Source organism: Ranitomeya variabilis, chromosome 2, assembly GCF_051348905.1.
Source record: "Ranitomeya variabilis isolate aRanVar5 chromosome 2, aRanVar5.hap1, whole genome shotgun sequence".
Taxonomy (NCBI): domain Eukaryota; kingdom Metazoa; phylum Chordata; class Amphibia; order Anura; family Dendrobatidae; genus Ranitomeya; species Ranitomeya variabilis.
The window spans coordinates 179,501,404-179,527,550 of NC_135233.1; the positions used below are offsets into that span (position 1 = coordinate 179,501,404).

At 42.9% G+C, this 26,147-nt stretch overlaps 1 protein-coding gene across 4 annotated transcripts in view; it reads right to left on the bottom strand.

The window, feature by feature from the left end:
• Positions 1-26,147, bottom strand: part of PSEN2 (presenilin 2) — an 86,102-nt gene that overhangs the window by 12,235 nt on the left and 47,720 nt on the right. For all 4 annotated transcript variants that reach the window (XM_077283237.1, XM_077283239.1, XM_077283238.1 and 1 more), the window contains exons 8-9: positions 9,283-9,354; positions 7,524-7,631 (exon numbers count right to left, since the gene is read on the bottom strand). In XM_077283237.1, coding sequence (XP_077139352.1) covers positions 7,524-7,631; positions 9,283-9,354 — 180 coding nt within the window. The remainder of the gene's footprint in view (positions 1-7,523; positions 7,632-9,282; positions 9,355-26,147) is intronic.

Genomic DNA, 26,147 nt, shown 5'->3' on the forward strand with positions numbered 1-26,147 from the left:
GGGCGTATAAGACGACCCCCAACTTTTCCATATAAAATATGGAATTTGGGATATGCCTGCTGTATAAGACTGGGCGTCATCTTATACGCCCAGTCATCTTATACGGTGTGTGGTTCCCAGGGTCTGAAGGAGCGGAGACTCTCCTTCAGGCCCTGGGATCCATATTCATGTAAAAAATAAAGAATAAAAATAAAAAATATGGATATACTCACCCCTCCGAGAAGCCTGGCTGTCACCGCTGCAAGCGTCTGCCTCCGTTCCTAAGAATTGCAGAGAATAAAGGACCTTCGATGACGTCACGGTCTTGTGATTGGTCCATGACCGCTCATGTGATCGGTCACCTGACCGTGACGTCATCGAAGGTCTTTCACGCTCTGCAATTCTTAGGAAAGGAGGCAGACGCTTGCAGCGGTGACAGCCAGGCTTCTCGGAGGGGTGAGTATATCCATATTTTTTTTTTTTATTCTTTATTTTTTACATGAATATGGATCCTAGGGCCTGAAGGAGAGTTTCCTCTCCTTCAGACCCTGGGAACATCCAGGATCGCTCCCTGCACACGCCGTACCCAGCGTATAAGACGACCCCCGACTTTTGGGACAATTTTTAGGGGTTAAAAAGTCGTCTTATACGCCGGAAAATACGGTACTCGGAAAGTCAGAGCTTCGGTAAATTAGAATGAGTATACCAAAAAAGTTCATTTTTTTCTCATTAATGTACACTCTGCACCCCATCTTGACTGAAAAAAACAGAACTGTTGAAATTTTTGCAAATTAAAGAAAAACCGAAATATCACATCGTCATAAGTATTCAGACTCTTTGCTCAGACACTCATATTTAAGTCACATGCTGTCCACTTCCTTGTGATCCTCCTTGAGATGGTTCTACTTCTTCATTGGAGTCCAGCTGTGTTTAATTAAACTGATCTCGAACTTGATTTGGAAAGGCACACCCCTGTCTATATAAGACCTCACAGCTCACAGTGCATGTCAGACCAAATGAGAATCATGAGGTCAAAGTAACTCGCCAAGGAGCTCAGAGACAGAACTGTGGCAAGTACAGATCTGGCCAAGGTTAGAAAAGAATTTCTGCAGTACTCATGGTTCCCAAAAGCACAGTGGCCTCCATAATCCTTAAAAGGAATTAGTTTGGGACCACCAGAAGCCTTCCTAGACCTGGCCGTCCAGCAAAATTGTGCAATCGTGGGAGAAGAGCCTTGGTGAGAGAGGTAAAGAAGAACCCCAAGATCACTGTGGCGGAGCTCCAGAGATGTAGTAGGAAGATGGGAGAAAGTTCCACAAAGTCAACTATCACTGAAGCCCTCCATCAGTCGGGCCTTTAAGGCAGAGTGGCCTGACAGAAGCCTCTCCTGCATGACATATGAAAACCAGCATTGCCACTGAAGGAAACATGGATGCGGCCAAGAACAGAGATATCCTGGATGAAAACCTCTTCCAGAGTGCTCTGGGCCTCAGACTTGGCAGAAGGTTCACCTTCCAACAAGACAATGACCCCAAGCACACAGCTAAAATAACAAAGGAGTGTCTTCAGAACAACTCTGTGACCATTCTTGACTGGCCAAGCTAGAGACACGACCTAAACCCAACTGTGCATCTCAGGAGAGACATGAAAATGGCTGTCAACCAACGTTCACCACCCAACCCAACAGAACTGGAGAAGATCTGCAAGAAAGAATGGCAGAGGATCCCCAAATCCAGGTGTGAAAAACTTGCTGCATCATTCCCAAGAAGACTCATGGCTGTACTAGCTCAAAAGGGTACTTCTACTCAATACTGAGCAAATGGTTTGAATATTTATGACCATGTGATATTTCAGTTTTTCTTTTTTAATAAATTTGGAAAAAACTCTACATTTGTTTTTTCCAGTCAAGTTGGGGTGCAGAGTGTACATTAATGAGAAAAAAATGAACTTTTTTGAATTTCCCAAATGGCTGCAATGAAACAAAGAGTGAAAAATTTAAAGGGGTCTGAATACTTTCCGTACCCACTGTAACTGAAGGTTAGAGACAGAAAGTATATAGTCTCCTACATATATCGCTGAAAATATGAGGTGGAGTACTCCCATGACATGGAACTGACAAAAAAAAGAGTAAAGAAATTGGAGTAACCTGAAACCATCAAACAAGAATGTATAATAAAAAAACTATTAACACGTCTACAAAAAACATTTTTTGTAATCATCGCAGGTGACTTCTGAATCATTTTGTCCGGATTTCAAAAATGTACCGTATATAGTTTTTCTGCAGCACGTATAGTTTCCATGGAGCAGCATCATTATTATGAAGGTATAGGAAATATACTGACATTAAGAAAACAGTAATCTACATATCAGAAAAAAATGCTTCACCTTACAAACAGTTTTTATTGAACCAAAATAATTTCACAAGCAAAATAGAAACAAAAATATGAGCAGAAATTAAAAGTGCTTGATATTAGACTATGCAAATTGCCTCTTCAGAGAAAAAGGGGACTTAAAGTCTATAGCGCCACCTGTTGGAAGTAGCGATCCTACAAGTCACAATCAACCCTTTAACGAGTCGTGCAATGTGACTTAGGATAAAAGTCAAATCATTATCTCAATTTGCAGACACGGTTTTTCGGGCTGTTGGCCCTCGTCAGTGCGAAGCATGAGAACTGATTTGGCTAGGTGAGAGGCTCTGGACTGGGGTCTAAGGGGCAACGTTTCTCCTTCTGGAGAGTGACATACCAGCTCTGGCTTGTCAAGGTAAGGAGGCTTATTCGCCATACAATGTTCCTCTGGGAAATATAATATGCAAATTGTCTCTTCAGAGAAAAAAAGGACTTAATTAGACTCATTAGACTGTCATTGATACGATTTTTCAGGGTTGTCCCTACATAACATCCAACAGTAATCTGCCATCATCGAGTCATTCCAAACCCCCTGGTAGCGGTGTTCCATTACTTTAATGTCTTGGTGAAACCATTCGCCTTCCTCATCGCTTACATCCCCAAGATTTTGAGGGGAGAAATCTAAATGTGAATGCAAAAAGTGCATTTTCAGAGACATGCGACATCCAAGACACTGGTATGCATTTAGCAGTTCCTCAACACCTTCAACATATTCTGGAGATTTTGTTTTCCTAAGACATTTTCACAGATCCACTTGAAGCTTTTCCAAGATCTCAATTCCTTATCATTTAGAGTTCCTTCAAACACATCTCTCATAAGCTCTCTGATCTGAGGACCAACAAATACCCCTTCCTTCAGTTTTGCTGTGAAATGCTGGAAAATTTCTGTGAAATGTACTGGAACCCTTGTGAATTAGTCTTTGTCATCGCTTTCACAAAGTTTTTAATCAATCCCAACTTAATATGTAGTGGAGGAAGAAAGATTTTTGTAGGAGCAACTAAAAGATTATGATGAACATTGTCTCTACCTGGAGCATAAAGGTTTCTCTGTCCCCAATCACGACGGACATAATGCTCTACTGTATTTCTACTGTCCCATAAACACAAGAAGCAACAATATTTTGTGAAACCTCCTTGTATTCCCATTAGCAGACAAATCACTTTCAAATCTCCACAGATATTCCATTGATGATGCTTATATTGTGTAGCATCCAAAACAACTGACAGATTTTCATAACTTTCCTTTAGATGACATGAGTGAGCAATAGGGATTGATGGTTTCATATTTCCATTGTGAAGCAACACTGTTTTTAAACTTCTCTGGCATGAGTCAATAAACAATTGCCGATCTGCAACAAAATACACTTGATTCAGTTCTTCAAAGAGGCCATTCACATTGTTACAGTACCCTGATGTGCCTAGGCAGTAGAGACCCCACAAGTGACCCCATTTTGGGAACTAGACCCCACCAAGAAGCTTATCTAGATGTGTGGTGAGCACTTTGAACACCCAAGTGCATCAGTGTTTTGTTTGCTGGCTCCACTTCATCTCCTCTTCCTATAACTGTTGGGGTACCTCAGGGATCAGTCCTTAGCCCTCTTCTTTTCTCTCTCTACATGGTCCCAATTGGACAGACCATCAGCAGATTTGGCTTTCAGTTCCATCTTTACGCTGATGACACACAACTATACAAGTCATCCCCTGACCTTACCCCCCGCTGTACTACAGAAATCCAGTGACTGTCCGCAGTCTCCAACATCATGTCCGCTCCCTATCTGAAACTCAACCTCTCCAAAACTGAACTTCTGCTCCCACTATCTACTAACCTCCATAAGTCTGACATTTCCCTCTCCGTGGGTGGCATCAAAATAACACCCCGGCAGCAGGCGCGCTGTCTGGGTGTTATGTTTGACTCCGATCTCTCTTTCACATCCCATATACAATCTCTTGCCCAGTTCTTGCCGCTTACACCTAAAGAACATCTCTAGAATCCACCCTTTTCTCACCATGGAAACAACAAAACCCCTCACTGTCGCCTTGATCCACTCCTACTACTGCAATGCTCTATTAATTGGCCTATATGTTACTCGACTTTCTACTCTCCAGTCCATCCTTAATGCAGCAGCCAGGGTTGTCCATCTAGCTAATCGGTATTCAGACGTGTCCGCTCTTCGCCAGTCGTTACACTGGCTGCCCATTCATTATAGAATCCAATTCAAAGTACTTGTTCTCACCCATAAAGCTCCCCACAGTGTGGCACCCCCTTACATCTCCTCCCTCATTTCTGTCTATCGGGCTAACCGACCACTGCGCTCTGCAAACTACTTTCAACTAACCTCTGTGCTAATCCATACCTCCCACTCCCGACTCCAAGACTTCTCCCGTGCTGCGCCAATCCTCTGGAATGCTCTACCCCAAGATATTAGGATCATTCACAATTTGCATTGTTATAGGCGCTCCCTCAAAACACATTTGTTCAGAGCGGCCTATCAAGTTCCCTAATCAAAGTCATTTTATGTGAAGGTGTGTGTGTAGCCCATTCACTACTTCCATCTATCCCCCACCCCCTCAAGATGGCTTGGCCATCATTGTAAATACACACCTGTACCTTATATCTCCCCCATCTCATTGTAGATTGTAAGCTCTCACGAGCAGGGTTGTCTTATTTTGCTTTAATTATTGTATTGTTAACATTGTTACTTATGACTGTTATGTTTGAAATTGTTCAACTGTAAAGCGCTGCGGAATATGTTGGCGCTATATAAATAAAGATTATTATTACAGTATTATACATTACACCATTGGTTCATCAACTGTGAAAAATTGTGTTAAAGTGTTACTTCTGTTTCGGTAATAACACACTTTGACATCATCATGAAGACGACTTCTGTTTCAACCTAGATGCAAGAAGTTCAGCTTCATCTTTTGACAGTGAAAGGTCTCTGATGAGATCATTTAATTCATGCTGAGTAAATCGTTCTGGCTGCTCGATCAGTTACATTCTCATCTTGACATGAGGTCTCCATGTCTTCACCAGTAGCTTCAGCTCCAGTCTTCCTATTCAACTTCATTTTCATTCAATCCAGACAACGGTGGTACAGGAACTGGCAAGGTACTATCATGTGGAACTGGCCTAATCACAGATTCAAGTTCAGGGTAACTAATCTTATGTTTGTTCTTTGTAGAAAAACCCTTCAGTTTGACAAAACAAAAGTAGCAGTCATCACTATGATTTTTAGGTTCTCTCCAAATCATGAGAACAGCAAATGGCATAGCCACTTTCCTCATATTCAACCAGTCACGAAAACAATTTGAACAAATTGAGCATATCACATGAGGGGCCCAGCTTTTGTGTTGATCACCAAGTGGACGCTTACAGTACATCTGGTAAATCTTTTTAATATCATGAGTGATTGAACGTACTTGGCCTTTTGGTGTAAAAGAATCACACACAGCAGAATCTGTTCGAATGATTGGGGCATTTTTCTCCTTTAAATCAGATCAAATAGTAGAGTAAGTTCAATTCAATGGTGGTGACAAACTAAAAAAAAAAAAAAAACGCGAATAGCTGACTATATGAGTTATTTCCCCAGAGATGACAGAGGCAGCTTGCATTTAGAACTGATTTTACTGGAGGTAATCTGGTAGATAACTATATACAGTTGTGAGGTAAACGGGTGAGCCTATTCCTTACAGATGAATATTTGCAGTCAGGCAGTTTCTCAGTGTGATATTGGCTGCTTTCAGGTTCTCTCTCTGTTGAGACCCTCACTCGGTTACACCTCAGTGGCTGAGCGGTTTTCTTCCCTCTGAGGCAACTTGCCCTCCGACAAAAACAGTGAAAATCCTCTAAAAATGGCGGCTGTCCCCTGCATTGCCTTCTATCTCCTTGTGGCAGGTCTCGGATCCCTGTAGAGGCCTGTCTCCTTTCAGAGTCTCACATACCAGTCCTTGCTGCCATCACCATCCTTTTCTGACTACTCAAATCTTACCGCCTCATAACAGATAACTCCACCCAATAACATGTGACTTTCCGAGAAGCAGTCATTGGTTGACTGCACTGTCAATACTCCTTCCCATAAAACTCACTAAAACCTTTACTGATTTTGTCCCTGTAACTAAATTCACAATTCAGTAAGACAAGCAAAGAAATGGGAATAACATAGGAAAAACCACATACATTGAAAAAGCAGAAATAACGTAAAAACAAAAATAATTCTATCTCAGAAACTTTATGTGATAGAGCAAAACTAAGCATATTTTTGGAATCAGCACATCAAACTCCATAAAACAGACAGATTACCTTTGCTGATGATTTTTTTGTGTTGACCAGTGTAATAGGCTACAAAATTCATCACTAATAAAGATAGATATGCAGGTAAAAGGAGGAGAAAAAAATTGACTGCATTGTAATCCAGAGCAGAGACATGTACGAAACAACATTGGATAGGAACACACTGTGTAAGGCAAGTCCAGTCTATATAGTAATAGATGATGGAATGGCATAGCTCATAAAGTGACTAGTGCTATTAAGTAACTAAAGTCCTGCTTACCCATAGGTGAGGAAGGATTAGATGAGCCCACCACAACTGCCCAACGCACGTTTCGCATACTGCTTTCTCAAGGGAAAGTGCACTGACTGACTCAAACGCTGCAGCATTTCAGAGAAAAACAGTTTTAAAGCCGCTGGGGACTGAGCCGCATTGGAGACCAGTCATATAGGAGGGGCCATGGCGGCTTCTTCCTGCACGCTGGCCTGGATTGACAGGTCTCTGTCTATACAAAGACAGAGACATGTCAATCCAGGGATGCGGGTAGGGAGAAGCCGATGGGGACTCGCCTTTTCGAGAAGTCACCAGCTTGCCATGCTGCCTGTAGATCAGGAAGCATGTATCAGTGTCCGGTTCACTTGAACCATTTTTCCTTATGCCACCTCTTAGTTGGTTTACTCTGACCACTGCCCCATTAGTTCACCAGTAAAACACAGGGAATAAAAATACATCACCTTGCTCATAAATTATGGATTTCTTCACTTTTATAGCCGAGCTTCATAACATTAACAGTCAATGTGTTATATATTTTGTCTTTTTCAAATTAACTTCCGGAATTCTGTAGACTAAACACATTTCACACTTACTTTCCTCGTCTCCATCATCTGATACTACAGTCCTATTAGGTGTCTGAATTTGAGACTCTGGAGTTTCTGAGTCCACTTGTGATATGTGGTTAACATTTTCTGATGCTTCTACATTAAAAAAAAAAACATTTGTAGTCAATGTAATCTCTAGATTCTAGATCCATACAAATGATTAGCAAAAGAGTGCAGATGATTTAGAAACACCCCGAGCAAGACTAACAAATATCGCAGTCATGTTTGAAACCATTCCTATGGTTCTTTAACATTTATATGCATGCAAATTAAAAGTCAATTATCACCTTTTAATGGTAAACAGTCATCAGCAGATGATCTGTTGTTTAACTTATTGTTTTTTTGTTTTTGTTTTTTTTTTTCAGAAAATGATCTTTAAATAAAATTTTGCAACCGTTGGCGTTTTCAGGTCAGTTTTGGCCAGCTCCACCAAAGTGGATGGAGCAGGGACGAGACAAGGCATGGCAAAGTTCACCCTCAAATAGTGAGTACGTATAACACTATAGTGACTGATCGTGGACTGGAATCCTCTTTATAGAAGCATTCCCCAAAATCTTATTTCTTAGTCCCGTTGTATTAGGTACATTACACACTGTGCATGTGTTAAAGGAAATTTCTGGTCTAAACAAACTGCTGAATTATACGAGTGTGACATGTGCACACAGTCACAATTCCCTGTAATTCCTCCTGCAAGTGGTTTACAGTGGGGCACATAAGAGCGACAGCAGGTTCAACGAATGCATATAGGTTTTTTTATACTTTACAACATTGCCAGTTTTTTTTTTTTTAAATGACTACTCGTGAGCGTTGAAGCCAATTACCGACCTAAAAGTGAGACCTTTAAGTGAACCTGACAACTGATACATGATGTGCGATCCACGGGCCGCATGTATCAGGCAGTGGCTGCATGAGCTCAGCCAGGTGAGCTTGACTCTGAAATGCTGCGGCGTTTGGGTGAAAAGCATACTTTAAATGTCACTGGGGACCGTGCCACACAGGAGACTAGTCAGACAAGCGGGTCCCCGGCGGCTTCTCCCTGCTTGCTATACTGGATTGACAGATCTCTACCTGCGTGCATGCATAGAGAGAGGCCTGTCATTCCAATGGAGCAGGTGAAAAGAAGCTGCTGGGGACCCACCTGTCTGACTAGTCTCCAGTGCTGCTCAGTCCCCAGCGATTTTTAACAAATGTTTTCCTCCGAAACACTGCAGCATTTCAGAGTCAGACATACCTGGCTGGGATCATACAGTTATAGCATGATACATGTTGCCTGTGGTATTGAGGCGGCTGTCAGTCAGTGCCTGGGTATGGTTACAGCGGTGACTAAAAGCTGAAGGGAGGAATAAAGTTAATTTCCTGCCAGTAGCATGCTTTCAGTGTGACGCCACACAGCTTTAGAACACTATTAGCTTACAGATTAACCCCATATCTGTAAATTAAGAGCATTTTTTATAATGTCAGGTTCCCTTTAAGGCATATTACAAATCCTACTGATTTAGGAAAAAAAAAAGCAGTTCTTTAGAGCATGCTGAGGGTTTAAAACAAAAAAACAAAACACTCCACTGGCAACAAAACTACAACAAACAAAAACACAACCCACGTGTATAGAGGCAGTTGTGCGTTTCTCTACACCGCAGACATCTGACGGCAGCAATTTACACTTGACGAACACCTTTAAAAAATTTGGCCAAATACACATCTAAGCGATGTGCACGAAACCTAACGGTGACACTTACATGACACTTACCTTCTGGATTTTGATTTGCTCTTCGGTTTGTATTTTCAGAATCTGCCATCCCCACCATCCATACCATGGCAGCTTTAACAAATGAAAACAAGAAGTCAAATACAATTTCTCTTTAAAAGACTGTCCAGGATATAATGCATTAATATTAGAGGGTTACATCCCCCTCCCCCCAAATTTATTTTTTATCTTCTGTCAATATGAAAGTACAGTATAAGCTTTCTCTGACAACCCCATTACACAAATGAATTGAAGGGTACGCCGAACGTGCACACCTTCACCTCCTTAAAGATCCCTGGTGGTCCTAGCAGTCGCATCAGTTGCAATCAGTAGGTCATACCCTACCAAGAAGACAGGGGTGGGGGACTTGTTTTTCTTGGGAATAACTCTTGAACGTGTTAAATTACTAAGATGTTTCTGATCCAAATTCATCTACCAAGTAAAATGATTTAGTACAGTTACATTATGCATAATTTAAGACGGTGGCTGGCTTAGCTTTGGGAATGAGCCAGTCATGTGACGAAACCCAGGCAATGCCGATATCTTGAAAATGGGTCATTTTTGTTAATTTAAGCATATTGGTAAGTTGTATACAGGTGTGTGAACATTTGTTTGCCCCCTTCCTAAATTCTTTTTTGCATGTTTGTCACACTTAAATGTTTGAAATCACCAAACAAATGTAAATATTAGACAAAGATAGCACAAAATGCAGTTTTTAAATGAAGGGATTTATTATTAACTCCTTCATGATGGAGCCCTTTTTCGTTTTTGTGTTTTCATTTTTCGCTCCCCTCCTTCCCAGAGCCATAATTTTTTTATTTTTCTGTCAATATGGCTTGTTTTTTGGGGGACGAGTTCTCCTTTTGAACGACACCATTGGTTTTACCATGTCTTTTACTAGAAAATGATAAAAAAAAAAAATTCCAAGTGTGGTGAGATTGCAAAAAAAGTGCAATCCCACACTTTTTTGTTTGGCTTTTTTGCTAGGTTCACTAAATGCTAAAACTGACCTGTCAATATGATTCTCCAGGTCATTACGAGTTCATAGACACCTAACATGTCTAGGTTATTTTTTAAGTGGTGAAAAAAAATTCCAAACTTTGGTAAAGAAATAAAAAAATTGAGCAATTTTCCAATACCAGTAGCATTTCCATTTTTCGTGATCTTGGGTCGGGTGAGGGCTTATTTTTTGCGTGCCGAGCTGATGTTTTTAATGATATCATTTTGGTGCAGATACGTTCTTTTGATCGCCCGTTCTTACATTTTAATGCAATGTCACACAGACCAAAAAAAGTAATTCTGGCGTTTTGAATTTTTTTCTTGTTACGCCGTTTAACAATCAGGTTAATCCTTTTTTTATTGATAGATTGGGCGATTCTGAACGTGGCAATATGTGTATGTTTGATTTTTTTTTATTGTTTTATTTTGAATGGGGTGAAAGGGGGTGACAAACTTTTATACTTTTTCTATTTTTTTTTTTCATATTTTTTTAAAACTTTTTTTTTTTTTTTTTTTAACTTTTGCCATGCTTCAAATAGCCTCCATGGGAGGCTTGAAGCTGGCACAACTCGATCGGCTCAGCTACATAGGAGCAATCATCAGATCGCTCCTATGCAGCTGAATTACAGGCTTGCTATGAGCGCCGACCACAGGGTGGCGGTCACTGCAATTCGGCATCAACAACTACAGAGATCTCAAGGAGACCTCTGGTTGTCATGCCGACACATCGCTGACCCCCGATCACATGACGGGGGTCAGCGATGCACGCATTTCCGGCCCGATGGCCGGAAGCGCTAGTTAAATGCCACTGTCAGCGTTTGACAGCGGTATTTAACTAGTTAATAGCGGCGGGTGGATCGCTATTGCGGGCACACGTCAGCTGTACAAAACAGCTGACTTGTCGCGACTGATGTGGGCTCAGCACCGGAGCCCACATCAAAGGGGGAGACACGACATGCGCTGTACTAGTACGGCATATGTCGTGAAGGGGTTAAAGGGAATAAAATCCAAACCTATGGGGCCATGGGTGGAACTGTGGTTGCCCACCCCCCTTGAAACATAGATGTTTGTGTTATATTTGTGTAATATTACATTTGTTTGGTGATCTGAAACATTTACGTGTGAGAAACAACTGTATATTTCTATTTAAAAAAAGATCTAAAGACGTTTTGTTGAGCTGGACAGTGCTTTAAAGGGACAATTTTACAGATAAAAGAGTAAAACCTGCTTGCTGGCACAGACTTCATGAAATAAATTATTCTAACTATCTATGAGAGAGGATAAGAGCTGTATTAACTAATGTCTGTGAGCAAAGATTGCCTAACAACTTCCACACATCAAACAAACTGCAAATTTCTATTGAATAAAGCCAAGAATGAATCGAATTTTTCTGAAGTACTGGTTAAAGGCAATCTCACCTTTTATTTAACAAGCTCCGGAAGTAGATTCCTACACGGATCAGTGTCCGGCCCATAGCCTGGAACAGCTCATTTACGTATTAAGAAAATGTGGATTTCTTTGAAATAAGACATGGGATCGCAGCCATCAAGGGATCATGTTATGCAGCTACCCATGACCTGTGTACCCATAGAGACGGCTTAAGGTACCTTCACACGAAACGACATTATAACGATATCGCTAGCAATCCGTGACGTTGCAGCGTCCTCGCTAGCGATATCGTTTCGTTTGACACGCAGCAGCGATCAGGATCCTGCTGTGATGTCGCTGGTCGCTGAATAAAGTCCAGAACTTTATTTGGTCGTCCGATCGCTGTGTATCGTTGTGTTTGAAAGCAAAAGCAACGATACCAGCGATATTTTACACTGGTAACCAGGGTAAACATCGGGTTACTAAGCGCAGGGCCGCGCTTAGTTACCCGATGTTTACCCTGGTTACTAGCGTAAAATGTAAAAAAAACAAACAGCACATACTCACATTGCGTCCCCTGCAGTCTGCTTCCTCCTCTGACTCAGCGCCGCAAAGTGAAAGTGAAAGCAGCACAGCGGTGACGTCACCGCTCTGCTCTCACTGTACGGCGCTCAGTCAGTCAGGAAGTGGACGCAGGGGGACGTGAATGTAAGTATGTGCTGTTTGTTTTTTTTAGATTTTACGCTGGTAACCAGGGTAAACATCGGGTTACTAAGCGCGGCCCTGCGCTTAGTTACCCGATGTTTACCCTGGTTACCAGGGGACCTCGGCATAGTTGATCGCTGGAGAGCGGTCTGTGTGACAGCTCTCCAGCGACCAAACAGCGACGCTGCAGCGATCGACATCGTTGTCGCTATCGCTGCAGCGTCGCTTCGTGTGAAGGTACCTTTAGGAAGGTTTTTATTTTAATGGGAATCTGTCAACAGGCTCAAAGAGGAAAAAGCTGCCTACACTGTTAGGGTACCGTCACATTAAAGGTACCGTCACATTAAGCGACGCTGCAGCGATAGCGACAACGATGCCGATCGCTGCAGCGTCGCTGTTTGATCGCTGGAGAGCTGTCATACAGACCGCTCTCCAGCGACCAACGGTGCCGAGGTCCCTGGGTAACCAGGGTAAACATCGGGTTGCTAAGCGCAGGGCCGCACTTAGTAACCCGATGTTTACCCTGGTTACCAGCGTAAAAGTAAAAAAAACAAACAGTACATACTCACCCAGCGTCCCCCAGCTTCTGCTTCCTGACACTGACTGAGCTCCGGCCCTAACAGCACAGCGGCTTTCACTTTCACTTTCGGGCCGGCGCTCAGTCAGTGTCAGGAAGCAGACGCTGGGGGAGGTATGACGCTGGGTGAGTATGTACTGTTTGTTTTTTTTACTTTTACGCTGGTAACCAGGGTAAACATCGGGTTACTAAGCGCGGCCCTGCGCTTGGTAACCCGATGTTTACCCTGGTTACCAGTGTAAAACATCGCTGGTATCGTTGCTTTTGGTGTCAAACACAACGATACACGGCGATCGGACGACCAAATAAAGTTCTGGACTTTATTCAGCGACCAGCGACATCACAGCAGGATCCTGATCGCTGCTGCGTGTCAAACTAAACGATATCGCTAGCCAGGACGCTGCAACGTCACGGATCGCTAGCGATATCGTTTAGTGTGACGGTACCTTAAGCGACGCTGCAGCGATAGCGACAACGATGTCGATCGCTGCAGCGTCGCTGTTTGATCGCTGGAGAGCTGTCACACAGACCGCTCTCCAGCGACCAACGATGCCGAGGTCCCCAGGTAACCAGGGTAAACATCGGGTTGCTAAGCGCAGGGCCGCGCTTAGTAACCCGATGTTTACCCTGGTTACCAGCGTAAAAGTAAAAAAAACAAACAGTACATACTCACCTGCGCGTCTCCCAGCGTCTGCTTCCTGACACTGACTGAGCTCCGGCCCTAACAGCACAGCGGTGACGTCACCGCTGTGCTTTCACTTTCACTTTAGGGCCGGATCTCAGTCAGAGCAGGAAGCAGAGGCTGGGGGACGCGCAGGTGAGCATGTACTGTTTGTTTTTTTTTACTTTTACGCTGGTAACCAGGGTAAACATCGGGTTACTAAGCGCGGCCCTGCGCTTAGTAACCCGATGTTTACCCTGGTTACCAGTGTAAAACATCGCTGGTATCGTTGCTTTTGGTGTCAAACACAACGATACACGGCGATCGGACGACCAAATAAAGTTCTGGACTTTATTCAGCGACCAGCGACATCACAGCAGGATCCTGATCGCTGCTGCGTGTCAAACTAAACGATATCGCTAGCGAGGACGCTGCAACGTCACGGATCGCTAGCGATATCGTTTAGTGTGACGGTACCTTTAGACTTCTGTAACAATGCATCTACAAATAATATTGCAGCTTTCCATAAGAGTACAATGCTGCACATAAAAGTGTACAATGCTATGGTGGGGATCTTCAGAAGCCACTACCCACAGTTTGAAAGCCTGTTTTGTCAATGGAACTAAACACGGAGTGAAACTGCCCTCTCAAAGGGGTTGTTTGTTCCAAAACGACAAGTCTGCACTCTGGGAACAGCTGAAGAAAGCAGCTTGCAAATATAAGACTAGGGCCAGTGAACTTAATAGCACCACTCCAGCGCTGAAATATTAAAAAAAAAAAAAGCTGGAGTGGTGATTGAATATTTCTTTTTTTTTTGTCGATATAGTGGGAAAATAAGTGTCTGTTTTTCCGTATTTCTTTTTATTATTTTTATACTGTATATCCAAGATGTTTTTCTTCAACTGGGCTAGTAACATCAATTTGGATTGGCAGTGACTTTTTACATACTTTTCAATTTACGGTAGTTATTTCTATTTAATTATATACTTTTAAATTTATTTCACATGCTGTGCCCCTATACCCATAAGGTCATAAAGGGCCTTTGTCGACATTTCAACACTTAGATTTTTTACTTTATCTGATTTTTCCTGTATCTGATACACCTAAATAAAATGGGAATGGTTGGTGATATTAACTTCCTGTTTGTGGCACATTAGTATATAGTTACATAGTTACATAGTTATTAAGGTTGAAGGAAGACTTTAAGTCCATCTAGTTCAACCCATAGCCTAACCTAACATGTTGATCCAGGGGAAGGCAAAAAAACCCCATGTGGTAAGAGTAAGCTCCATCATGGGGAAAAAAATTCCTTCCCGACCCCACATACGGCAATCAGACTAGTTCCCTGGATCAACGCCTTATCAAGGAATCTAGTGTATATCCCCTGTAACATTATACTTTTCCAGAAAGGCATCCAGTCCCCTCTTAAATTGAAGCAATGAATCACTCATTACAACATCATACGGCAGAGAGTTCCATAGTCTCACTGCTCTTACAGTAAAGAATCCGCGTCTGTTATTATGCTTAAACCTTTTTTCCTCCAGACGTAGAGGATGCCCCCTTGTCCCTGTCACCGGTCTATGATTAAAAAGATCATCAGAAAGGTCTTTGTACTGTCCCCTCATATATTTATACATTAAAATAAGATCACCCCTTAGTCTTCGTTTTTCCAAACTAAATAGCCCCAAGTGTAATAACCTATCTTGGTATGGCAGACCCGCCAGTCCTCTAATAACCTTGGTTGCTCTTCTCTGCACCCGCTCCAGTTCAGCTATGTCTTTCTTATACACCGGAGACCAGAACTGTGCACAGTATTCTAAGTGTGGTCGCACTAGTGACTTGTATAGAGGTAAAATTATGTTCTCCTCATGAGCATCTATGCCTCTTTTAATGCATCCCATTATTTTATTTGCCTTTGTAGCAGCTGCCTGACACTGGCCACTGAATATGAGTTTGTCATCCACCCATACACCCAGGTCTTTTTCATTGACGGTTTTGCCCAGAGTTTTAGAATTAAGCACATAGTTATACATCTTATTACTTCTACCAAAGTGCATGACCTTACATTTATCCCCATTAAAGCTCATTTGCCATTTATCAGCCCAAGCTTCTAGTTTACATAAATCAGCCTGTAATATAAAATTGTCCTCCCCTGTATTGATTACCCTGCAGAGTTTAGTGTCATCTGCAAATATTGAAATTCTACTCTGAATGCCCCCTACAAGGTCATTAATAAATATGTTAAAAAGAAGAGGGCCCAATACTGACCCCTGTGGTACCCCACTACTAACCGTGACCCAGTCCGAGTGTGCTCCATTAATAACCACCCTTTGTTTCCTATCCCTGAGCCAACTCTCAACCCACTTGCACATATTTTCCCCTATCCCCATTATTCTCATTTTATGTATCAACCTTTTGTGTGGCACCGTATCAAAAGCTTTTGAAAAGTCCATATACACTGCATCTACTGGGTTCCCTTGGTCCAGACCGGAACTTACCTCTTCATAGAAGCTGATCAAATTAGTCTGACATGATCGGTCCCTAGTAAACCCGTGCTGATATTGGGTCATGAGGTTATTCCTCTTCAGATACTCCAGTATAGTATCCCTTAGAATGCCCTCCAGGATTTTACCCACAGTAGAGGTTAAGCTTACTGGCCTATAATTTCCGAGTTCAGTTTTTGTCCCCTTTTTGAATATTGGCACCACATTTGCTATACGCCAGTCCTGTGGTACAGACCCTGTTATTATGGACTCTTTAAAGATTAAAAATAATGGTCTATCAATGACTGTACTTAGTTCCTGCAGTACTCGGGGGTGTATCCCATCCGGGCCCGGAGATTTGTCAATTTTAGTGATTTTTAGACGCCGCCGTACTTCCTGCTGGGTTAAGCAGGTAACATTAAATTGGGAATTATTATCACTAGTCATATTGGCTGCCATGGGATTTTCTTTTGTAAATACTGATGAAAAAAAGTCATTTAGTATATTGGCTTTTTCCTCATCCTCATCCACCATTTCACCCAGACTATTTTTAAGGGGGCCAACACAATCATTTTTTAGTTTCTTACTATTTATGTAGTTAAAGAATATTTTGGGGTTATTTTTGCTCTCTCTAGCAATGAGTCTCTCTGTCTCAATCTTTGCTGCCTTGATTTGCTTTTTACATAATTTATTTTATTTTCTGTATTTATTTAATGCCTCCTCACTACCTACTTCCTTTAATTCTCTAAATGCTTTCTTTTTGTCCCTTATTGCGCCCCTTACAGCTCTATTTAGCCATATTGGTTTCCTCCTATTTCTAGTATGTTTATTCCCATACGGTATATACTGTGCACAGGTCCTATCCAGGATGCTAATAAATGTCTCCCATTTTCTTTGTGTACTTTTATGTCTCAGGATATTGTCCCAGTTAATTGCACCAAGATCCTCTCTCATCCGTATGGGAGGAGGGAAACTTTTCAAGATGGGTGGTGACAATGGCGGCCATATTGAAGTCAGTCATTTTGGATCCAACTATTTTTTCAATGGGAAGAGGGTCATGTGACATATTAAACTTACTGAGAATTTCACAAGAAAAACAATGGTGTGCTTGGTTTTAACGTAACTTTATTCTTTCATGAGTTATTTACAAGTTTTTGACCAATTATAAAATGTGTTCAAAGTGCTGCCTATTGTGTTGGATTGTCAATGCAACCCTCTTCTCCCACTCTTCACACACTGATAGCAACACCGCACAAGAAATGCTAGCACAGGCTTCCAGTATCTGTTGTTTCACATGATGCACATCTCGTATCTTCACAGCATAGACAATTGCCTTCAGATGACCCCAAAGACAATAGTCTAAGGGGGTCAGTTGGGGAGACCTTGGTGAAAATTCAACTGGCCCACGACAACCAATCCACTTTACTTTCCAAGAAACTGTTCATGTAGAAATGCTCCGACCTGACATCCATAATTTGGTGGTGCACTATCTTGGGTGTCCTGTCATGATCTCAATGGCAAGAGATCATAGCATCAGCATATATAGGAACTAGCTCTTGGAAGATGGGAACTGAGCTGACCATGAACTAAACCTAACGCACAACTAGCAGTGGCCGGGTAGCATACCTACGTTGATTCTAGATGCCCAGCACCAGCCGGAGGACTAAATAAAGCTAGCAGAGGAAAATATTAGTCCTAGCTCACCTCTAGAGAAATACCCCGAAAGGAGACAGAGGCCCCCCACATGTATTGGCGGTGAATCAAGATGAAATAACAAACGTAGTATGAAAATAGGTTTAGCAAATTTGAGGTCCACTTACTACATAGCAGAAGACAGAAAGGACACTTTCATGGTCAGCTGAAAACCCTATCAAAACACCATCCAGAAATTACTTTAAAACTCTGGCATTAACTCATAACACCAGAGTGGCAATTCCTGTTCACAAGAGCTTTCCAGACACAGTAACGAAACTACAGCTGTGAACTGGAACAAAAATGCAAAAACAAACATGGACAAGAGTCCAACTTATCTAGTAGTTGTCTAGGAGCAGGAACAAGCACAGAGAGGCTTCTGATAACATTGTTGACCGGCAAGCAACTAACAGAGCAGCAAGGTTATATAGCGACTCCCACATCTTGATGGGAACAGGTGAACAGAGAAGATGAAGACACCAGTTCAATTCCACCAGTAGCCACCGGGGGAGCCCAGAATCCAAATTCACAACAGTACCCCCCCCTCAAGGAGGGGGCACCGAACCCTCACCAGAACCACCAGGGCGATCAGGATGGGCCCTATAAAAGGCACGAACCAGATCAGAGGCATGAACATCAGATGCATTCACCCAAGAATTATCCTCCTGGCCGTATCCCTTCCACTTGACCAGATACTGGAGTCTCCGTCTGGAAACACGAGAGTCTAAGATTTTCTCCACAACGTACTCCAACTCACCCTCAACCAACACCGGAGCAGGAGGCTCAACGGAAGGCACAACCGGTACCTCATACCTGCGCAATAATGACCGATGAAAAACGTTATGAATAGAAAAGGATGCAGGGAGGTCCAAACGGAAGGAAACAGGGTTAAGAATCTCCAATATCTTATATGGGCCGATGAACCGAGGCTTAAACTTAGGAGAAGAGACCCTCATAGGGACAAAACGAGAAGACAACCACACCAAATCCCCAACACAAAGCCGAGGACCAACACGACGGTGGCGGTTGGCAAAAAGCTGAGTCTTCTCCTGGGACAACCTCAAATTGTCCACCACCTGCCCCCAGATCTGATGCAATCTCTCCACCACAGCATCCACTCCAGGACAATCCGAAGATTCCACCTGACCAGAGGAAAATCGAGGATGAAACCCCGAATTACAGAAAAACGGGGACACCAAAGTGGCAGAGCTGGCCCGATTATTGAGAGCAAACTCCGCCAATGGCAAAAAAGCAACCCAATCATCCTGGTCAGCAGACACAAAACACCTCAGATATGTCTCCAGGGTCTGATTAATCCGCTCGGTCTGGCCATTCGTCTGAGGATGGAAAGCGGACGAAAAAGATAAATCTATGCCCATCCTAGCACAGAATGCCCGCCAAAATCTATTTTGATACAGGAAAGAAATATATCTTGGTACCGTGTTAGCCAGTAGATAGAAAAATATTTAGAATTGAGAGTCCTCAGTGGTTGATACCTTTTAATGGCTAACTGAAAAGATGGTAACAAATTGCAAGCTTTCGAGACTACATACGTCTCTTCATCAGGCAAAGACTAAAACAAATTCTGAAGAATCACATATTTATGCACAACATAGTATAGAGAAAAAAAAAAAAAAAAAAGGGAAAAAAAAACATGGATAAGCTAGGTGACATGAAGCAGAATTACCATGGGTGATAAACAGTTACGTCCATAAATATTGGGCCAATTCTTAGATAAGGATTGTTTTATTGTCCTGTGATTAGGGTCTCGTTCTGTTGTGATGACCCCACATGGTCTGAGGGGCAAGTTCATTAGTTGATGTAAAAAGACATAAATCCGTGTGACACATTCATTCCTGCATTTAGAGTGTCAAAGGTCGTCATCAGTTTATACTCCCAGACTCTTCTGTCTCTCTGAGTTTTGAAGTTACTTTTCAATACAAGTAATTTCATGTCCATAATGCTATGATTTGGGAGACAGAAATGTATTGCCACAGGTAGATCCATTTTTTTTTTTTTTTTTTTTTTCTCTCTATACTATGTTGTGCATAAATATGTGATTCTTCAGAATTTGTTTTAGTCTTTGCCTGATGAAGAGACGTATGTAGTCTCGAAAGCTTGCAATTTGTTACCATCTTTTCAGTTAGCCATTAAAAGGTATCAACCACTGAGGACTCTCAATTCTAAATATTTTTCGCCAAAATCTAGACACGAATTGGGTCCCTCTGTCAGAAACGATATTCTCAGGAATACCATGCAAACGAACAACATTTTGAAAAAACAGAGGAACCAACTCGGAAGAAGAAGGCAACTTGGGCAGAGGAACCAAATGGACCATCTTAGAGAAACGGTCACACACCACCCAGATGACAGACATCTTCTGAGAAACAGGCAGATCTGAAATAAAATCCATCGAGATGTGCGTCCAAGGCCTCTTAGGAATAGGCAAGGGCAACAACAATCCACTAGCCCGAGAACAACAAGGCTTGGCCCGAGCACAAACGTCACAAGACTGCACAAAGCCTCGCACATCTCGTGACAGGGAAGGCCACCAGAAGGACCTTGCCACCAAATCCCTGGTACCAAAAATGCCAGGATGACCTGCCAACGCAGAAGAATGAACCTCAGAGATGACTCTACTGGTCCAATCATCAGGAACAAACAGTTTATCAGGTGGGCAACGATCAGGTCTATCCGCCTGAAACTCCTGCAAGGCCCGCCGCAGGTCTGGAGAAACGGCTGACAATACCACTCCATCCTTAAGGATACCTGTGGGCTCAGAGTTACCAGGCGAGTCAGGCTCAAAACTCCTAGAAAGGGCATCCGCCTTAACATTCTTAGAACCCGGTAGGTATGACACCACAAAATTAAACCGAGAGAAAAATAATGACCAGCGCGCCTGTCTAGGATTCAGGCGCCTGGCGGTCTCAAGATAAATCAAATTTTTGTGGTCAGTCAATACCACCACCTGATGTCTGGCCCCCTCAAGCCAATGGCGCCACTCCTCAAAAGCCCACTTCATGGCCAAAAGCTCCCGATTCCCAACATCATAATTCCGCTCAGCGGGCGAAAATTTACGGGAAAAGAAGGCACAAGGCCTCATCACGGAGCAGTCAGAACTTTTCTGCGACAACACTGCCCCAGCTCCGATCTCAGAAGCGTCGACCTCAACCTGAAAAGGTAGAGCAACATCAGGCTGCCGCAACACAGGGGCAGAGGAAAAACGGCGCTTAAGCTCCCGAAAGGCCTCCACAGCATCAGGGGACCAATCAGCAACATCAGCACCCTTCTTAGTCAAATCGGTCAATGGCTTAGCAATATCCGAAAAACCAGCAATAAATCGACGATAAAAGTTAGCAAAGCCCAAAAATTTCTGAAGACTCTTAAGAGAAGAGGGCTGCGTCCAATCACAAATAGCTTGAACCTTGACAGGATCCATTTCAATGGAAGAGGGGGAAAAAATATATCCCAAAAAGGAAATCCTCTGTACCCCAAAAACACACTTAGAACCCTTCACACACAAAGAATTAGACCGCAAAACCTGAAAAACCCTCCTGACTTGCTGGACATGAGAGTCCCAGTCATCCGAAAAAATCAGAATATCATCCAGATACACAATCATAAATTTATCCAAATAATCGCGAAAAATATCATGCATAAAGGACTGGAAAACTGACGGAGCATTTGAAAGACCAAAAGGCATCACTAAATACTCAAAGTGGCCCTCGGGCGTATTAAATGCGGTTTTCCACTCATCCCCCTGCCTGATTCGCACCAAATTATACGCCCCACGAAGGTCAATCTTAGAGAACCACTTGGCCCCCTTTATGCGAGCAAACAAATCAGTCAGCAACGGCAATGGGTATTGATATTTAACAGTGATTTTATTCAAAAGCCGATAATCAATACATGGTCTCAAAGAGCCGTCTTTTTTTGACACAAAGAAAAAACCGGCTCCTAAGGGAGATGACGATGGACGAATATGTCCCTTTTCCAAGGACTCCTTTATATATTCACGCATAGCAGCATGTTCAGGCACAGACAGATTAAATAAACGACCCTTTGGGTATTTACTACCCGGGATTAAATCTATGGCACAATCGCACTCTCGGTGCGGAGGTAACGAACCAAGCTTGGATTCTTCAAAGACGTCACGATAGTCAGACAGGAACTCAGGAATTTCAGAGGGAATAGATGATGAAATGGAAACCACAGGTACATCCCCATGAGCCCCCTTACATCCCCAGCTCAACACAGACATAGCTTTCCAGTCGAGGACTGGGTTGTGAGATTGCAGCCAAGGCAATCCTAGCACCAAATCATCATGTAGATTATACAGCACCAGAAAGCGAATAATCTCCTGGTGATCCGGATTAATACGCATAGTTACTTGTGTCCAGTATTGTGGTTTATTATTAGCCAATGGGGTGGAGTCAATCCCCTTCAGAGGAATGGGAGTCTCCAAAGGCTCTAAATCATACCCACAGCGTTTGGCAAAGGACCAATCCATAAGACTCAAAGCGGCGCCAGAGTCGACATAGGCGTCCGTGGTAATAGATGACAAAGAGCAAATCAGGGTCACAGATAGAATAAACTTAGACGGTAAGGTGCAAATGGAAACAGATTTACCAAGCTTTTTAGTGCGCTTAGAGCATGCTGATATAACATGAGTAGAATCACCACAATAGAAACACAACCCATTTTTCCGTCTAAAATTCTGCCGCTCGCTTCGGGACAGAATTCTATCACACTGCATACTCTCTGGCGATTTCTCAGTGGACACCGCCAGATGGTGCACTGGTTTGCGCTCCCGCAAACGCCTATCGATCTGAATAGCCATTGTCATGGACTCATTCAGACCCGCAGGCACAGGGAACCCCACCATAACGTCCTTAATGGCATCAGAGAGACCCTCTCTGAAAGTCGCCGCCAGGGCGCACTCATTCCACTGAGTAAGCACAGACCATTTACGGAATCTTTGGCAGTAAATTTCCGCTTCATCTTGCCCCTGAGATAGGGACATCAAAGTTTTTTCTGCCTGAAGCTCCAAATGAGGTTCGTCATAAAGCAACCCCAAGGCCAGAAAAAACGCATCCACATTGAGCAACGCAGGATCCCCTGGTGTCAATGAAAAAGCCCAGTCTTGAGGGTCGCCCCGGAGCAAGGAAATCACAATCCTGACCTGCTGTGCAGGATCTCCGGCAGAGCGAGATTTCAGGGACAAAAATAATTTGCAATTATTTCGAAAATTCTGAAACCCAGATCTATTCCCCGAGAAAAATTCCGGCAAAGGAATTCTCGGCTCAGATACAGGTGCATGACAAACAAAATCTTGCAAATTTTGTACCTTCGTGGCGAGATTATTCAAACCTGCAGTTACACTCTGAAGATCCATTGCAACCAGGTGGACACAGAGCCATTCAAAGGAGAGAAAAAAAAAAAAAAAAAATTTCAGCAGACTACTTATTACTCTCCTTTCTCAGCCAAGGATTTTAACCCTTTAGTGGGCCGGTCAAACTGTCATGATCTCAATGGCAAGAGATCATAGCATCAGCATATATAGGAACTAGCTCTTGGAAGATGGGAACTGAGCTGACCATGAACTAAACCTAACGCACAACTAGCAGTGGCCGGGTAGCATGCCTACGTTGATTCTAGATGCCCAGCACCAGCCGGAGGACTAAATAAAGCTAGCAGAGGAAAATATTAGTCCTAGCTCACCTCTAGAGAAATACCCCGAAAGGAGACAGAGGCCCCCCACATGTATTGGCGGTGAATCAAGATGAAATAACAAACGTAGTATGAAAATAGGTTTAGCAAATTTGAGGTCCACTTACTACATAGCAGAAGACAGAAAGGACACTTTCATGGTCAGCTGAAAACCCTATCAAAACACCATCCAGAAATTACTTTAAAACTCTGGCATTAACTCATAACACCAGAGTGGCAATTCCTGTTCACAAGAGCTTTCCAGACACAGTAACGAAACTACAGCTGTGAACTGGAACAAAAATGCAAAAACAAACATGGACAAGAGTCCAACTTATCTAGTAGTTGTCTAGGAGCAGGAACAAGCACAGAGAGGCTTCTGATAACATTGTTGACCGGCAAGCAACTAACAGAGCAGCAAGGTTATATAGCGACTCCCACATCTTGATGGGAACAGGTGAACAGAGAAGATGAAGACACCAGTTCAATTCCACCAGTAGCCACCGGGGGAGCCCAGAATCCAAATTCACAACAGTGTCCGGTCCGAGCACTCCTACATAGGGTTTCCTGGAAAGTGGATTAGTCGTCATGGGCCAGTTGAATGGCCACCAAAGTCTCCCGATCTGACCCAGTTAGACTTATCTTTGGGGTCATCTGAAGGCAATGGTCTATGTTGTGAAGATACAAGATGTGCAGCATCTGAAACAACAGATCCTGGAAGCCTGTGCTAACATTCCTTCTGTGGTGTTGCTATCAGTGTGTCAAGAGTGGGAGAAAGGGGTTGCATTAACAATCCAAAACAATGGGCAGCACTTAGAACACATTTTATAAGTGGTCATAAACTTGTAAATAACTCATGAAAGAATAGTTACGTTAAAACCAAGCACACCATTGTTTTTCTTGTGAAATTCTCAATAAGTTTGATGTGTCACATGACCCTCTTCCCATTGAAAAAAATAAAGTTAGATCCAAAATGGCCGATTGCAAAATGGCCACCATGGTCACCCCCCATCTTGAAAAGTTTTCCCCCTCCCATATACTAATGTGCCACAAACAGTAAGTTGACATCACCAACCATTCCCATTTTATTTAGGTGTATCCATATAAATGGCCCACCCTGTATTATCCCCAGCTACAGTGGAAATGCAGCTTCCTGGTCACAGAGCCAACAGTCTCCTAGCACCTAAAGGTTCCTGCTCCCTCCGTAGACCCAGCAACATAACCGCTGGGTCAGGAGTAGGAAGCACTGTTAGCGATTGTTCAGCACTGTGTATACAGTGACCACGACAATAGGAGCAGTAATAAACTGTCCCTGCCTGTGCTATGGGGAGTCCGGCTGTGTCTCCCACAGCTGCACGATTGTATACAGTGACTATTTAGATTATTACTACAGAGTAGAACACAGACCACCAGGAGGTTTCAAGTCTATGGGCAGTCTGCAAATGGTTTAGGAAAATAAATTATAAAATATTATTAGAAAAAGGAAAAAAAGTGATAGTCTTATATTTGATGAGTGAAAATTAATGTACAGCAAAAGCCTTACATTGGTAACATTCTATTCGATGTCAAAAGGTTCTTAAGTCCACTTGTCCTATCCCCCTATAGTGTTGAGCAATGATTATCTGACACATCGCTTGACAAAATCTTGTAGGGAAAACAATACAATACAGGAACTCAGGAGAAAACCTTCTAGACATTTGTGCTCTGTTAATAGTAAAAGAAGAACTCCCATTAGGTCGGCATGGCAGAGACAGCTGCCAACTCATGTCTATGCATTAGTAAAACTAAACTGGGCTCTGGTAGTGATCTTGTCGAACTAAAACTTCTGTAGGATGATGCACAGTAAATCCATGGACTTAATGCTTTGAGTCCAGAAGGCCTCAATGAAAAACAGTCACTTATTCAGCATTCATATTCTTTTTTCTTTTTTTTTTACAGGAAATTTCCTATATGATTTTTTTTCTGTCAGAGTAATTGTTTCCTACCTTGTAAGATTATTTCACTTCAGTCTAAGTAAAACCATGCTTCTCTATCGCTTCATTGGGGGACACAGGAAACCATGGGTGTATGCTGCTGCCACTAGGAGGCTGACACTATGCACAAAAATAGTTAGTGCCGGTCAGTGGCGTGTACACTGCAGAGCAGGAGCTAGGTTAATCAGTTTAGCTTATTGTCAGTAGGAGGTGGACACGGATCTTTTACTAGACCCATATCTACCTCAGTGTTCGTCGTTTCTTTTCAGATAGATCTTCTTACTCTGGAGGGATACAGTGTGAATAGTCACAACTGTACTCCCACATACAGAATGAGTACGGCATGTACTGCCACCCCGTATCCTCATATGTCTATCCGGCAGGACCCTAACCCCTAACACAGAAGAATGTTTAGGTGATCAGAACATTGGTCTTGGCCCAGTCTCCTACCCACTCGCCCACCAGAGCCTGTAGGTTTCTGGAGGCATGGATGTCCCATATTCCCAAGAGGCTCGGAAGTCCAATGAAGGTCTGGATGGAGAGGTAAGTCTCCCTTTCTGTCAGGTACCCTGGGGTGTCAGGAGAGAAGATCCGGACAAAGAAGATGAAGAAGAAAAACAGAAGGATGAAGATAATGAAAAGATGGAGGAAGATGACAGAAGATGGATGAGTTTTACTGCCCCCCATCCCCCTATTTTTTT